Source organism: Acanthopagrus latus, chromosome 11 (genome assembly GCF_904848185.1).
Source record: "Acanthopagrus latus isolate v.2019 chromosome 11, fAcaLat1.1, whole genome shotgun sequence".
NCBI classification, from domain to species: Eukaryota; Metazoa; Chordata; class Actinopteri; order Spariformes; family Sparidae; genus Acanthopagrus; species Acanthopagrus latus.
In genome coordinates, this window is record NC_051049.1 from 6,450,200 (window position 1) to 6,466,429 (window position 16,230).

General features: G+C 42.3%; 1 protein-coding gene across 1 annotated transcript; it reads right to left on the reverse strand.

Annotated features, from left to right (window-relative positions):
- Positions 1 to 648: 648 nt before the first annotated feature.
- Positions 649 to 11,631, reverse strand: LOC119028477 (retinoic acid-induced protein 2-like). The gene is made up of 2 exons (XM_037114518.1): positions 11,442 to 11,631; positions 649 to 4,441 (listed from the first exon to the last, which is right to left on the reverse strand). The coding sequence occupies exon 2, from the start codon at positions 4,362 to 4,364 to the stop codon at positions 2,736 to 2,738; it is 1,629 nt and encodes a 542-aa protein (XP_036970413.1). The 5' UTR covers positions 4,365 to 4,441; positions 11,442 to 11,631; the 3' UTR covers positions 649 to 2,735.
- Between the last annotated feature and the right edge of the window lie 4,599 nt (positions 11,632 to 16,230).

Here is a 16,230-nt window from a genome sequence, read left to right on the forward strand (position 1 = left end):
GGTGTCAGAATGAGCACCAGAACTGGAGCCGGGCAACTGGGAAGTAGAACCAAACTCAGCCGCCTCCCAGAGAACTGAGGACCACGACAGTATCCCCGACCAGAGCTTTGACTCCAGGGACGGATGAAGACACGGTGGCTTCAGAAAGTGTTAGAAAATATGAAAATCGCCTAGTTGAACAAGAGTTGTGTGACGTTATGCTGTCTTTAAATAAGTAGAGGCAGTGACATCACATGTGCCAGACTTGTTTTGTTTAGTTTTTTTTTTTTTATACATAAAATGATTAAAATAGCAAAAAGTCTGAGGAAAAAGTCACACTGCTTTCAGGTGTATTGTCAAATATTTTGCTGACATTTGATCCAAAACTGAGCAAAAACAAAATATTCAAATACAAATTACAGCAAGATGTTAAATATAACTGCAGTCTCACCGTTTGATTGTTCTGAACTCGAAACACTCGATAACCACCATCTACACGATGTCTGTGTCAGTTTAGGTAGCATTTTAATGAAGCCATCTCCACTTTAACTGACCATTACTAGAGAGTGTCAGTCGATAAAGGCTTTCAACTGACATACCGTTAACTTTTCTGCTAACATCACACGCTGAGGAAACTTTGATTGTACGGAGACAATTTGAACCACTAGGTAGTTTTTAAACAGTTTTATTCCTGGGAATTTGTTCATTTTGAAGAGTGTGTTTGACAAGCGGGTCGTCACAATAAAAGTAGGCATATTAAACATTTTGTTGATTCCAGTGCGGGAGAAACTTGATGTTTACTGCAGTAAGATGCAAAAAACTCGTGTACATATCAGCATCTGCAAATTGGCCAGAGTGACTTTGACAATATTGGCATTTTGGATATCTGCAAAAATCTAATATTTCACATCACTTATCTTTACCAAGTCCTGACTGTAGATTGTGTCTCCCTAATTTTTCAAGAATCCACTCTCCTATCTACTAGATATAAACATTTTGCATTTGAGGTGCACACTAGCAGCAGAATATCCCAAGACTGCGCAGAAAAGCGCCACCTAGTGTCCGAACATGTGCACGAGTTTGGCTACAAGAGCTAAAGCCAATTTTGATTTATGATCATTTATGTAAAATTGAGACATTCAAAAATGTATAATTTCAAAATAGTTGTGAATATCAAAAACCTGTGTGTGTGGGGGGGGACAAACACTTCTTCTGCTAGGAAAAGAAACAGCAGCATAAAAACAGATTTAGATTAAAAAATATGAAAATGGGCGTGGCCTGTGTGGATAGATTTGTCTGGATCCACAGAATCCAGGAAGGACTTTGTTTGAGACTTACAGTTCAAATGTTAACGGCCACAATGTAAAGTTTGTTTTTTAACGCCACCATCTTGCCAGTCTGTGTGATTCTGTTTTATTTGTTTGGGTTGTGGGTGAGATTTCTGAACTGTGGCTGTCAGTTTCTGAGACCAAGACACTTTAAGGGCAGAAGAAGAAGAAGGAGGAGGAGGAGGAAGAGTCCTAATGATACCAAACCACTTAACTAATGTTTTTACATAGACAAGTTTTATAAATAGAGAAAGGGGGGGAGTCTCATCAATCAATACTAGTTCTAATAACAGACTAATAACACACTTAACAAATATACAAACAGTATTTTTCTCTCACTGAAGCAGAAAGAAGAAAACGTTCATCGTTTCTTCTTTCATCTGGCTGTTCCCTTCACCTCAGCTCCAGTTCACATTTTCAACAGGTTTCAACAAATCAATATTAAACTTCCACCTAGCTTCACTTCATTAGCTCTTGGAAACAGCAGCGGGTTCTGGCGTTTTAGACACTTGCTCTAAAGTGTTTATGCTTCTATTTTGGATTAAGAAGGGCTCATTCAGCCAGCAACAAAAACGTCTCCTTTTCCAGAAATACTGCCCTGATTTCTGTCAGGCTGATAGAAAGCTCTGTTTTAAATGTGAAAACAATTCAGACATCCCTTTTTTCCTGCTGTTAAACAAAACGAGAATGTGTTTTGTCGCAACAGACGGCTGTCGCCAACGTTCATTAGAATGAAGTTTTGGCTCCGGCCTTGCCAAGTGATTATTAGCCTGTCATGCTAAACCCTTACCAATCAGAGGGGAATGAATCGCTCCACTGAGCCACTGATGACTATGGGAATTTCCGACGATGGGACATGTTTTAACAGTCTCAGTCACGTCCTGCCAGCACATACTGCTCTGCTCTGAGCAGTGAGAACCTCAACTACCAGGTTTTTTTTTTTTTTTTTTTTTAACTTCTTCAGTGCACATAAATAAAAATTACATGTGGAAACAAACTGTGATCTAAATTGGAGAAATGGAACCCATGTGTCTCTGCTGTAATTCTAAAGTCAAAAAATGTTCCTCAACATCTTTCGATTCAAAGAGACAATCTCCAAAGCCACATGGAGAGCCCATTAAGCTGCCATACACACACACACACATATTTATGGTTTAGCATAACACTGGAGAGTAGTGCAGTACAATAAAACACAGCGAGGCAGAGAAGTCCGATGGAAACCATTTCTGTAACTACTGTGTCACACTGTCAGACATTCACAAGCCTCAGTTTACGCAACATTCGGGGCCAAAGTCTCTACGAGCTGATTGGACATTTTTAAGTGTATGAGCTTGATTACAGAACGTCCCCACATGTGTTTTATGTTACACGCTCCGGAGGGATTACCAGAGAGCGGTCTGACTATTAATCCCCCTCTGCTGAACACTTTCACTTCCTGGGTAGCAGTGCTGCGAGTCTCTGCTTCTTCATGGGGAGGAAATGGATCTCTTGCGAGCTGACCTTCTTCAGTTTGATCGCCCGGCTCTTCGGGACCTTTTTCAGTGGGTTGTTGGGGTCGTGCTGCTCCAGCTGGGACGCTGTCGACACCCCGTACAGCTGCTGCAGGGACGCAGCCTGGCTGCCGTCCCGTTTGATGGAAAAGTTCTTGGTGGAGACTCCTGAAAGGCCTTTGATCTTCCCGCAGAGGATGGCGGGGATGGCGTCCTTCACCGCCACAATGACCTTGGCCGTCTGCGAGGTGCTGACTATCTCAAGGTTTCCGGCCGTGCTGAGAGACGCTTCCTGACTCCGAGAGCTCGACCCGCCTGCGCTGCTGTCAACCACCCACTTGTGCTGCCGGCTGAACTCCAGTGAAGCCAGGCTGCCCAGGAGTTTGGAATCTAAACTCTGAGTGCATTCGACCCCCAGAGATACAGAAGTACCGCTGGAGTCTTGACCGGAGTGGAAAGCTACTCCTTTGTCTGCCTGAACACACTTTTTCCTCACACCAGGCACTGACAAGTCCAGCACGCTGTCCTGCTGCGGACTGGGATATTCCTGTTTTAGTTCAACTGGGCATGCTTTGACAGAAAGGTCCAGAGCCTGTCCTTCATCTACAGGAAGCAACGACGGGGTCACGTTTTGAGGCTGGAATGATGGCACACATCTGCTCGAAGACAACAAAGGAGGAGAGGTAGTATCTTTTGGAGAAGTCTGAGTGCTTTTACTCACAGTGCAAACTGGTTTTGGCATGTTCCCCTTCGAGTCCTCGGCCTGAGGAACAGGAATGGGGATGGGAAGAGGGATTGGCAGAGGCACTGGCAGGGGGATGATGACAGGATAGGGGACTAGAAGAGTGGCAGGGGGGACTAGCGGGGACAGAGGGGAGGTGTAGGGAGGCGTGAGGGGAGGAAGAGGGAAGAAGGTGGAGCCTGGCGACTGACAGGTTGATGAACCTGCTGCCTGGGAGGGGAAGAGATCCTGCATGAGGGCTACGAACGCCGGATTCTGCAGGAGAGAGAGCAGGTTAGCATCCTGCGTTTGTCCCGCTGACTTCTGGTCCGCAGCTGGAGGTAAACCGAACGTCAAAGGATTCTGACACAGGACGTTGCTCTGGATCTGGGGGCAGTTAGCGGTCTGAGGAATCACAGAGGGGCTCATGTGCTGGATGACCTGCTGATCCAAGACCAGAGGAAGTGAAACTGGGCTTTGGCTCGTTATCAAGTACGGTGCTGCCCCCATTTGGCCGAGCTGAGGCGCAGCTGCTCCAGCCATCTGGAGGTGGATGGGCAGCATCAGCGGGCTCTCTCCCAGGCACATCGGGTGTAGGACAGTGGTGGCGACTTTAAGCGCCACGCCTCCTGGTGCTTCAGCAGCGGGACTCACCACTGACGGTACCGAAGGCTCCGCCAGGTTCGAGAGCCCTCCTTTACTCAGTTCTGTCACATTGCTGCCGCAGGAATCAGCAGGAACAGGTAGGTTTACTCCATCCTCCACTTTACTGGGGATTTCTCCTCCCCCAACCTCATCAGTCTGAGACTGTGTCATGGTTACAGACACATCATCACTACTCTCCATTGTTCAGACTGAAGAAACAACCCAAATCTTCATCAAGTGCTACTGACGGGTCTCATCCATAATTCTTCTAGGCAGCCCTGAAACACAGGAAACACAGTGTTAAGTGATTAGTTACAAGAGTACACTGGAAAAAAACAAACAAATTGCCACTTTCAGTATTTCAAATTCATGTTAAGTTTCCATCTATTACATAAGTTCAATTCAAAGTGCCATGTTTAGTCAATGTGAGTAAATTGAATTACTTTGTCTAATTAAATTAAACTGATGCAAACTTGGGACACAAACATTTGTGTTTATACTGAGAGAATCTTCTACATAAACACAATGTGCTTATTATTCAAGTACTTTATATAAAGGTAACATGTTTTAGATAGTTTATTCTGTTTCATTTACATGTATAAAAAAAAGTATATATAAAGTCAGTGTTAAAATCTTACACATATACCCCAAACTGCACAGTGTTGAATTAACGGGAATGTACCCATATCTTTTAATTTATCCTATCATTATTTTTATTCAGCTTTTTTTTTTGAGTCAACATAATATTCCACTTGATTTATGAATTATGATGAATTACAAAGGCCCAGTGATGAAGCAGTGCACTTCCATAAATTTAGGATTATGATTTTTAGTCCTTTGTGCAGGCATGGCTTCAGAAATACACAGTTTCCTACATTTCCCACAATGCAACCAGCTCTGCCCTCCCTGAAACTCTGCACCTCCAGATTGTAACACAGGCTGGAGGCATTATAAAATGTGACACTGGCATTTAAAATTGTTGCACGGCCCTTTAATAATGTCCAACAATCCGCCCCAGGTTCCTGCACATGAACTCCGTCGCTGGAAAATCTCTCCCACTGTGGGAAAAATAAAATATACAATTAAAATTCACTGTCGGGCCTCACAACTCCTCCCAAACAAGTGATCACTGTAAGCTGAGGGAGAATGAGGGGATTTTACAGCTCATTATGTACCATCACCAGTAACCACGTTAGAGCTGAGCCATTGTAATCCAAGACAGGAAATTGAGACTGGGTGCAGGACTGAGGCTGTCTGTTGTTTGTCTCTGAGCCCAATTATCCCCAGCTGTTACTGTAATCAAAAATTAAAAGGTAAACAGACACAGTCCAACATGGCTGGTAAATGTGTCGTGTTTCTTCTAATTTAATGTATATTGACTTTAGTTTCAAACATTTCCATGGTTTATATTTCAGACACAGCATGTGATCATTCATGTTTGTTTGTCAGAGATTCAAGTGGTCCAAAGTACAAACATACAGAAAGGTGATAATATTCATTATGAAGTAAAATAAACAAACTATGTATAATTAGGGGAGTAGTGTTTTCTTTGCAATATAATTAATGATTTGTGACAACAGAATCAGGTGTGTGGGATGTTACATATTCAGCCCATTTTTCCCACTGTGAGGCAAATTGAAATGTTTTCTATGCTGTAAATGTCCAATGTGATTTCCACCCATGTATTCAAATTTGGGCTCTCCTCTGATAACCACCTCCTGGTAAGAGCCGTGTTAGTGCTGACAAGCAAAAACGTCATTAAATATTTTCATATATATGTACACACGCAAAAAATATCATCTTCGTCTTGAGGTGCACTACACCTTTGAACATATCCTGCAGGGTATCGTGTATCGCTCTTCAATACTCCTTGATAACGAAGCAGTCCCAGAGAACCTGGTAGTGGTTTTCATAGTGGTTTTCATTCTGGTGACTACAGTTCCTCCAACACACAAGGGGGTTTCCATCGTACTGGAATTTCTGACAAGGTGTATAAAATATCTAATCTGGTTTTTCCAGCTGAACTCCCTCCATGTGAAGCTCTCTGGATTGCCTTTGTTCAGGTGCACCACAAATACACTTAAATAAACTTGGCTTGCTTCACACTTGCCTTTTATATACGATATGTGAACACTTAATTTGAGCACAAGACAACACTAGAATCAAGGAATATGGCGTGTGTTGTTTTCCTTTAAACTTAAGTTCATTTCCTTTGAGTACTGTGAAAAGTGCTACATACAATAATAGTATTGTTCTTCTTCTACTACTTATTTTTATTATCATTAACTGTTTTTTTTATTAATCATTATTGTTTATTTTTAATCATTTAACATCACCAAACATCCGTTTTGAACTTCTCAAATGTGACACTCGCTGCTTGTATTAGAAAAAAAAAACTGAATTGTTTAGGGACGTTAAGACGAAAGAGGAATTTAAGAAGACAACACCTTCTGCTCTATTGTACTGTGATGGAGATTTTAACAAATTTGCTGACATTTTAAAGACTAAATAATTAATTGATGGATTAAAAGATCAATAGATAATTAGTTGCAGCCCCCAACAGGCAAGTGATTCTTGTCTTATCACTAGAGATGTTCTGATTCTATTTTATAATTTCTGATACCAATATTATATATATATATATTTTCTCTTGTCATTATTTTCGCTTTACACTCTCCATTTGTTTCCTTTCCTTCCCTCCTCCACTCGTCTCTCTTGCTTCAGGTCTCAGTTAAAGCCTGGGGTAATTGGGCCACATGCAGCTGAAGGGACAGAAATGTTTCACATGCAAGAGCAAAGACCCCCGAGCTTCAGTATCTACACAGAAAAGGTTACAGTGGAATACATTACACAGATTACAATCCAACTATCCACCCATGTATCAATCCATCATCACAGGACAGCATCCTGTAGTCATGCTTTTTTTTCCCTTCTTTCTTTTTAATCATACTGTGTGTCGGCTTTCCTTCTCACTACACGGCACTTCCACATGACACATGTCTCGCCTGCACTGGCTGTCAGCCCTCATCCATCTGTAGTGATAAAACATCCCCTGGGTGCCTGGAGATACAATGCATCCAATGTCAGCACGGTCAATTATTCATACTGATGGAGCGGTCGGAGATAATACGTTCAGGTCTCTGGCAGGAGGAAACGCTTTAAACAAACTTAAATGTAACAGCTACATACGCCGTACCTTTTAAGTGAAAAATTCAATTAAATGCACACATGCAGTTCCAATTTTCTAGAAAGCGTGACTTTTTTTTTTCTTTTTCTGAGTGGCCTTCATGTGGTGTTGGGTTGCTTCACTGAGCGAGCGAGGAGGAGCTCTCCGTCCTCCCCCCCCCAGGCTGGTTTTATATTGTTCTGCAACATAGATGAGACATTGTAATAAGGCTCTGATGGATTACACAGGGGAATCTACGGCCAGACGGTCGGCAGATAACCTTGTTGCTGTTTTACACATGGGGAAAGCCTGGGAAGTGTGCGCATCTCGGGAATACATAAACATGCTCAAACATGCCCTATAAGAACCCAATAAAAGCTCTGGTGCACTTATAGCTTGAGGCTGCTGTTCCATCGTGTTTTCCCAACTCAGTCTTGGGTTGGTGGGTGTTTCAGGGTCGGGTCTCTGAGTGATGGTCACCGGTCACGGTTGTCTATATGCATGTAATAGAACTTATGAACCACACACGCTGTTTGTCCTCGAGAGATCACAGGCCAGACAAAAAGGACAAATTGATGACATGTGAATCCAAGCCAAGGCATGGGCACACATGCACGAGCAAGACTCCTCCAGCTAGTGTCATCGTGATACTGGAGTTTCTAAATTTGATACAATAGCACCGCAGGAATGAGACCTAACCTGGAATTAAGTTAGCATTTTTGCACTTCTGGTTCCTTCTTCTCAAAGTCAGTGGGGTTTTTTTTGAATCGGTTAAAGGGCTGAAATAAGGTCTGTGGTTAACAGAAGCTTCCACGTTTTGTCCTACGACACAAAAAAACAGCAGTAAATACCCAACGCTTGGAATATAAAGTGTTTATGGGACTTTATAAGGGTGGTTGCTTACAAGCAACTAAATGAGACTACAGAGGTCATCAGGAACATTAAACTTCATCACGCTGAACATGGAGAGTCATCTGCTCGCTAGTGAATCTTTACTGAAAGAGACGAAAAACAGTGTTTTAGACAGAGACGTAATACAACAAAGCTGCAGCACTGGACTGCACTGATGTGTTTTCTGAGCATGAAACCATGTTAACCTATTCTAGCAGTAACCCAAAATAAAGCCTGAATCTAAAAGATGAGCATAATATGTCTCCTTTAAATAGCGGCAAGTTTAACATAATATTAACACAATATTTGGCTCGATAGCAGAGAGCATGAAAGCACAGCTGGTACCACGGTACAATACTGCAGAAAAGTAATATTAAAACCATTTAAAATAGTCAGAATGCATCGGGAAAACTATATTTGTGACAACAGTACTTCCAACAGATTTTTTTCTTAATATCCTTAAAACCTCAATTGTTCCTCACTCTATAAAAAAGAAAAAAAAATTGAGTGCTGATTTTCTAAATAAAGCCTGAGTTGAAAGCAAATCTATATTTCCTCCTTGTCGATGCCACAGTCTCAGTTGCATTCCAGGAAGTTTGTGGCAAGACATTTCCTGCTTGATAACGCGGTCATGAGGTCCATGACACGATTAAGCCTCACTGACCAATATGAAAGAAGTCTTTCTTGGTTAAGACTCCCCTCCTGTCACAGACTCCAGCGGTTCGGCCCGATCGTGCACAAAGTGAGAAAAATGGCACGAGAAACTCAATTTAATGGTTCCTCTAAGATTTAGCTGTCAGGGTGAAATATCTTTTTATGTCTCAGCTCTGTTTTTTACGAGGAGAAATAAAAATAGCATCAGTGAGCATTTATTCTGAGCCTTTTAGATCAGGTGACCTGATGCTGAGCAGTAATCAGCAGCGGGGTGACACACGCTGCGGTTCACAGCTCACCGCTCCAGCCTCTTTTCGCTTCGAATCATGTGAGCGCAACGTCAAACTCTGCAGGAGGAAGTTTCACCAGCACAGTCCAGAGTGGGCCAAAGTACATACAGACCATACTCATCTTTGTTTTTTCTTCCCGCTACATTATCTGACGCTGTGACTTTGCTTTGTCTCTGTGTTATCACAGAGAGGGAAGGTCAAAGAAAGACGTCATGTGACCGTCAGCAACAAGACAGCTGAATCTATATCTTTAGTTGCCCCTGGTAAAGTTAAATTCGACTTGAATAACCGCCATCCTTGTGGTCGATGATGAACTGATGTCAAACAGCCCAGTCAGACCTGCACAAAGCCGTACAAATTCGGAGTACAGGGTCTGGGAAATGTCAGAAAAATGAAACACAAGCCTCCTTCCAGAAATAGCCGTAGGTTCAACTCATCAATCTTCCCTAAATCCAGCTTGTTAACGGAGTTAGACTTTCCCATTTCCACACATGATGATACTGTTTGTAGATTAAGCTGGTAAAAATAGCACCAGTGTAATGCAGTTTTCCTTTAATATGAGCTAATGGAAGAAACACGCAACACAAACAAAACCCCCCCCGAATCTCATCACTGAATGGACGCACGGTATGTTTTTTTTTTTAAAGGCTGATAAGAGGAGCAACACGTCTAAAATCATCTGTAAGAGGTTTGTATTCTCCGGCCAGCAACAGCTAATTGAGTAAATAGGCAAGAAGAGACCTAACAGAGAGCCAAATGAAATCCCTCCCCTGTCCCCGTTACTGTAATGATTTCCACATTTCCTTTTTTTTTTTTTTTTTTCCTCTCCTCGCCTCATTGATGGAATGTATGCTTTACTAAGTCAATACCAGGGGGAAAACAACAACGCCTTCACTTCAATTGCATTAAACAGCACTGGAGTCCAAAAACATTACAACAAGGACTCTCTTTCTGTCTTTGCTCCGATTTTGCTTCAGAGTTCTGACAGAACAAAGCACCTGGGGATGGACGGATGATGGACGGATGATGGACAGATGATGGATGGAGCACGGCTGATGATCTAAAGGTCATCGCCCTCAACACCCCTCCGCTCCAATAGCCAATTACATCTCATTAGCGAGACACATTCATTAGCTTTACATCCTTTCAGACTGATGCAGGCTGCTCTCACATCAGCACAGATTTTCCCTTTATTCAGCTGGCACAGCTGATCCTCTAAATCCCTCAGTAATACTGATGATTGATGAATAATTGAACACTTCTAATGAATACAATTGGTTTAGTCTTCACTGTGTGGAATAGTGAGAATATCCATCCATTTAATCATATTTCAGCACACACTCGTACAAAGGCAAAGGCTTACCACTAACAGAAATATGGATTTTATTCCCCTTTTTAGCAGATGTATTTGTTATAGATGACAGTAAGAGGTCCTTTTAAACAAACTGCACGTTCATTTAGAAATCAGATTAGAGACATCAGAGATTAAAGGGCTGCAGTGTTCCTGCTTTGAGATACATGTATAGATATATAGATATACAAGCTAAAATTCGCTATTTTCTTAATGCAGTTCTGTATTAGCACTTGTGACAGGACCCCCAACACACCCGGGCTGTTCGGGTCCAGGCCCAGAGCGGGTTCATCTGAGGATATTCCGCTTGTTCCACCCGCTGGAGACATTTTCACCTCCCTTACAGAGACACCGTGACCGTCGTCCCGGACAGACAGCAGCTTTGTGAGCCGTTCACTGATGTGTCTGGCCCGTCAGGGGAGCCGACGGTTCGCCATGAACAGGCTGCGCGTCGTTATCTGCGCACGTCTCGCGGCAATAACATCACCAACGGCTGGAGGCGCGTGACGCTCCGCTGCCATAAAGACAGTAATAAAGAGAGGAGGGGGGGCAAATAAATATAAATAACAGCCCGGATATTTTTTAAAGTTCCTAGTCAAATGGCGCATATTTAAATAAAACGAGCTGGCGCTGACAGACAGACAGCGTTTCACGGAACAAGCTAGCTGCGCAAAACGTCTCTGAAATGCGAGAAAAAGAAAAAATAAACAAAAAACAAACGTTTATTTTAGACCGAGCTCGCGCTGCTAGCTTAATAACTGCCGGCTAATCCACATGCGCTAACGTTAAAACGAATTAATGCTCGAGCGTGTGAGTGACGTAGTGAGCAGAAAAGCCTCGGCTCACCCTGTTTCATCTCTCCTCTCCTCCGCTCTGATTCTTCTATAAAATAACACTCCTGCGAACGACAGCGAGCATTTACTCACCTAACAAGCAGACGAGCGCGGTCGCAGCCTCCCGCAGCAGCCGCCCCCTCTCACGTATCACTGAACCGGACCAGGAACACTTAGAAAAATAAATAGATAAGGGTTCTATTTATCTCTTCATTGCGGTCCCGTCGTAGCGACTCCAGACTGAAGCTGCGCACGCAGCCCAGTCAGCGGGTCCTCCTCCTCCTCCTCCCGACACAGGGACGGATTAAAAAAAAAAAGAAAAAAAAAAGATATTTACTTGATTATTTTTTATTTCTATTGTTTTCTCTAATACATTTAAGATATTAAAGAGTAAGAATTAATACACGAGGTTTAATTTAAAAGATAATAGTGCAAAACATGTTTTCTTCACGTGACGTCTGTCAGTTCTCACACGGTGAGGCTTCATTAACAAACAACAACAAAAAAAACGTTTCCCGAAATAAAGTATGTCATTTGGCACTTACTCAAAACAATCAAGGCTGTATTAAATTGGTACACTGATAAATTCAATTAATCTATTTGCTAGTGTAACCTAGGCAACGGTTCCCTGTCTGAGGGTCGGGCCCCTGAAAGAGGTCTCCAATGACTGTGAGATTATAAGGAAAAACAGAAACAAACCATTTCAGCGACAGTTCTGTTCATTTTCTGCATGTGAAACTCAGAAGTGGTACATTTGTCTACAGGCAAGTATGTGATCAACTTACAATATCTGGAGAATCAAATTATTTCCAATTATACATCAAATATTTAATCAGGTTTAAAGGTGCACAATGCAGTATTGGGGAAGAATTGGAGAATCGGAAGAGAGAGATCTTCACTGATACTGATTTTTTTTATGCTTAAACTAAATAAACAACCTCGCTACACTGTTTCACTTTGTTTATATATGGCGGACCCTGCCACTTAACACACCTTGTTTATCCAGATTTGGAAAACATAAATATTTCTGATTCTGTATCTGAATTTTCTTCTCCAGAACTACACAATGTCCCTTTAAATGGAGATAGATTTTCTTTCATGATGTCCTTATCTCCCATCAAATTAGTACCAAATTACAGACTGATATAATAAACTGTGGTGTGGACTGTGTTGACTTAACCAGGCTGTAATTTGTCAAAAAAAAGAGATGTGAACATTAACATAACCTCACATGAACTTTAGCCAAATCATTCCACCAAACCCACCCAGATAATAAACACAAAAAAGGTCCAAAAAAACTGAAGGAAATGAAGCAGGATACGCCCGAAGTCGACAATAAAGGAGCAGGGTATGATTCCTGAGAGCTGGACAGTATTTTTGTTCCTTCATTTAAAGCAGTGCCCTCGACAGTACGAGCCTGCAGAGGGTCTGATGACAGCAGCGGAGGAGAATGGAGTTTGGCAGCTGCTGATGAAAGTCTGGTAGTGACAGGCCCGGGTGAGCACGATCCCCTGGGTCTCCATATCAGTCCCAGCCAGCCTCGGGCTCTGCCGCGGGGCCCCGGGGCCTCTCATTGTTCCAGGGGGAGTCTGTTTAATGCAATATAATGAGCCTCGCAGTACACCCTGGTGGCCTGGTGGTGACTTTGGTGTGGTTGCCTCCTCAGCGCTCCTCCCCCCACCCTGCATACACTCGGTATTACTCACATGGCACACATCAATACCCAATTTATTCTGTGTGGATGAGCTCAGCACTGTTTCCGGTACAGTGAGGAGACAAATGATGGAGAAGACATTACAAATCCAAACACGTAAGGCTGTATGATCCTCGATGTTACCCTCTGAGTTTTTGTTCCCATGAGCTGGACACAGGCACCTACAGTTTGAATCAAAACTTACATATAAATGAGTGTTTCTGAGCCGGGGAGGGGGTGCTGAATATCTTTATATTTGGTTGTATAAAAAAGCAGGACCCTCCCCAGGGTTATCAAATAATCTTCAGAAAAAGAGCCGCTGCACCCTTCCTCCCCATGTCTGAAAACAATACACTCATGACAAACACAACCAAATGGTGAAATATCGTGACTCTCTTATTCTTTTGAATAAAGATCAGTGAAATAAACAGTTTATGAAAAGCCACAGAGTGTGTTTACCAGTAACAAAAGAAACCACTGTGGGTTCTGAAAGGTTTGAGTACTGCAGTATTTTCATTTGGGGGGGATATTCTGAGATAATCATTCAATATCTGACGTCACTGCAGCCCCACTTCCTGTTTTGTAGCAGATTAAAGGAGTGACTGTGCGGGTCAATGATATATTGAACACTTTAGTGAGCAAAGAATAGGAGAATAGGTTTTGATGCTTTAAAGGAGATTTCTCATTTAAAATCTCCCAGAATATATTTTCTTTCACACCATCAGCTGCAACTTCAAACTGCAAAAAGTCTTTATCTGTTTAATTGATGACCATAATTACACTGCTAATAATGTTTTTATAGGAAGTAAGTTACCTTCGTACAGAAGTTGATTTTTTTGGGCCCCAGGCAGTCCTTATATTTTATATTTTGGTAGAAAGAGGCCTAAATGACCTGAATAAAGTATTTTAGTCAAGATAGTTAAGCACCAAATACTCACAAAATTACCACAAATACACTGAAAACTTACACAAATACACACAAAATCTACAAAAACACATAAAACCAGTTGAAGGGATGAATCACCGAGACGAACGAGACAAGCCAAACATTGGAGAGGAGCCACAGGAGCCTGAAGGAAAAGTGTGAGTATCTATCACCTGTACTTTACCATGGGCATCAGATGTGGGCGATGTATCTGCAGTACACTGATGGTCACTGATTGTTTCTCCACAACGAGCAGCTGAGCGGTGAGCTGAACTCTGGGACAACACATGAGAGGAACCAGGAGCTGGATTATGGTGTGAGCAGAGGAACAGGCTGCTGAGGACGTCGCAGCTGCTGCCGCTCTAGTTGGACGACGGTTTCCTGGACTGAATCTTGATTTCCTGTCATCATGTTCTCTGGACTGACATGTTTTGATGACAAACTCATTCAGTTCTTTGTGGACTACGGTTTCACCCGCTCAGAGACATGGACATGCTCTTTTTTTCGAGCCAACTTCTGATCAGCTTCTACAGAGGAGCAATCGAAAGCGCCCTGACTGGAAACATGACTGTGCGGTTCGTGCGATGAGTAACCGCTGCCGTAACATCAGACTAAAGATCAGCTTCTGTCCTCAGACTGAGACTCCTGAACGCACCCTCAGCGCTTCACTGCATGAAATAGATCGCTTTGGTTTTCGTCCTTCTGTGGTTGTGGCAGTAAATGACTCAAACTCACCTCTGTTTACAAGCCTGGTGTTGTAAAATGTTTTCAATCAGACAATATTAGGAAATTACACAAATTAATAAACATTCTTTCATTCATTAAGTCCAAAAACTCCTTTCAAATATAAATGTTTCTGATAGTATTTAACAAGTACTAGCAAGGGTTAGTTCAATATCCATGGCTGGTAACTCGTTGAATCGGCCATTTTGTCTCTCTCGTCAGACAGATATTCCACCTTTCCTCTTTTCCGTCTCCTGCTCCCCTGATAATTTCGCAGTTATGAAGCCGTGTATGTTCTTTGGAAGGACTTTACTTGTCCTTTGTTCATGCACTTCATCATCCCACAATGATCAAAGTCATGTTGGGCTGACATTTGCTTTTTAAGGCCTATACAATATCTGCTGTACTGTCTATCTGAGCCGGAGGTCAGATAGTGACACAGAACCTGCTGTAAGATGTGAAGATAAACACCGACAGAAAGACTACGTCTGTAGTCAACCACCACGAGCAGAGACTGTAGACCACCTCCTTACTGTTCGGTGCTGAAGTGATCGATTTTATTTTCCTTTAAGAATGAAATATACTTGATTTCTACACCACCAACCACTCTCACCAGTCTCCAGTGATGATCGAGGTCAGGGGTCACGGTCAGCGTGCCCGTCGATCGGTACCCACATGGGGTGACAAACAGTCCCGGGCTTTGTTTACCTTTTTTTTTTTCTCCTCTTCACTTCCAGTCTGAGCTCACTTGACATTCAACGACCGAGAACAAGGAGTTTTTGTCCGTCACAAACCGGTTTGACATTATCCAGAGAAACAAAGAGAATTCATGGCTGTCTTCAGAGCTGCAGCACGACCATGACGGTGACAGAACACATGCAGGGATGACATGTTAATGACTGCAGCTCAGCCCCGAGTCCGGAGGGGAACCGGTTCAGATGGAAGATTAAAAAAAAAAAAAAAAAAGAAGAAGAGGAAGAAGAAGATCTGTCTCTGCCTGAGACACAAAGAGCCGCAATTTAAATGTATTCCTAATTTCCTTTTAAATGACCAAAAGGACATTCAGCTAAAGAACGCCCTCTAGTGTTCAGATGATCTCAAATTCTGTTTTAGAAACACAAGTCAAGATATATACAAATAACATGCATTTGGATGACACTGCAAAATATGTGAGACAATGTTAGAGTGGTTAAAAAAACTTCTCTGTTGATCACTCGAGGACAAAATACATCTGATTTGTACTGTTTCTAATTCTACAGTCTCATTTTGTTTTGAGATATGGCATCATCTATTTAAGACAAAACTGAAACTGCAGCCACAATAATGCTGCATTTAATCTGATGAGAACCATGAACAGGTTGTTCGGTAAAAGAAGCAACAACACACTATAAAAAAATACTTGATCACAGGCTCATCGGTGAAAATGTTCTGGAGATTTTGTTGATGATTTAAACAAAAATCACAACATATTGTCCTCAAACAAAAACCATGAAACCCTTTAAAAAAAAAACAAAACAGGTAAATTAACCAGAGAGCCAGAG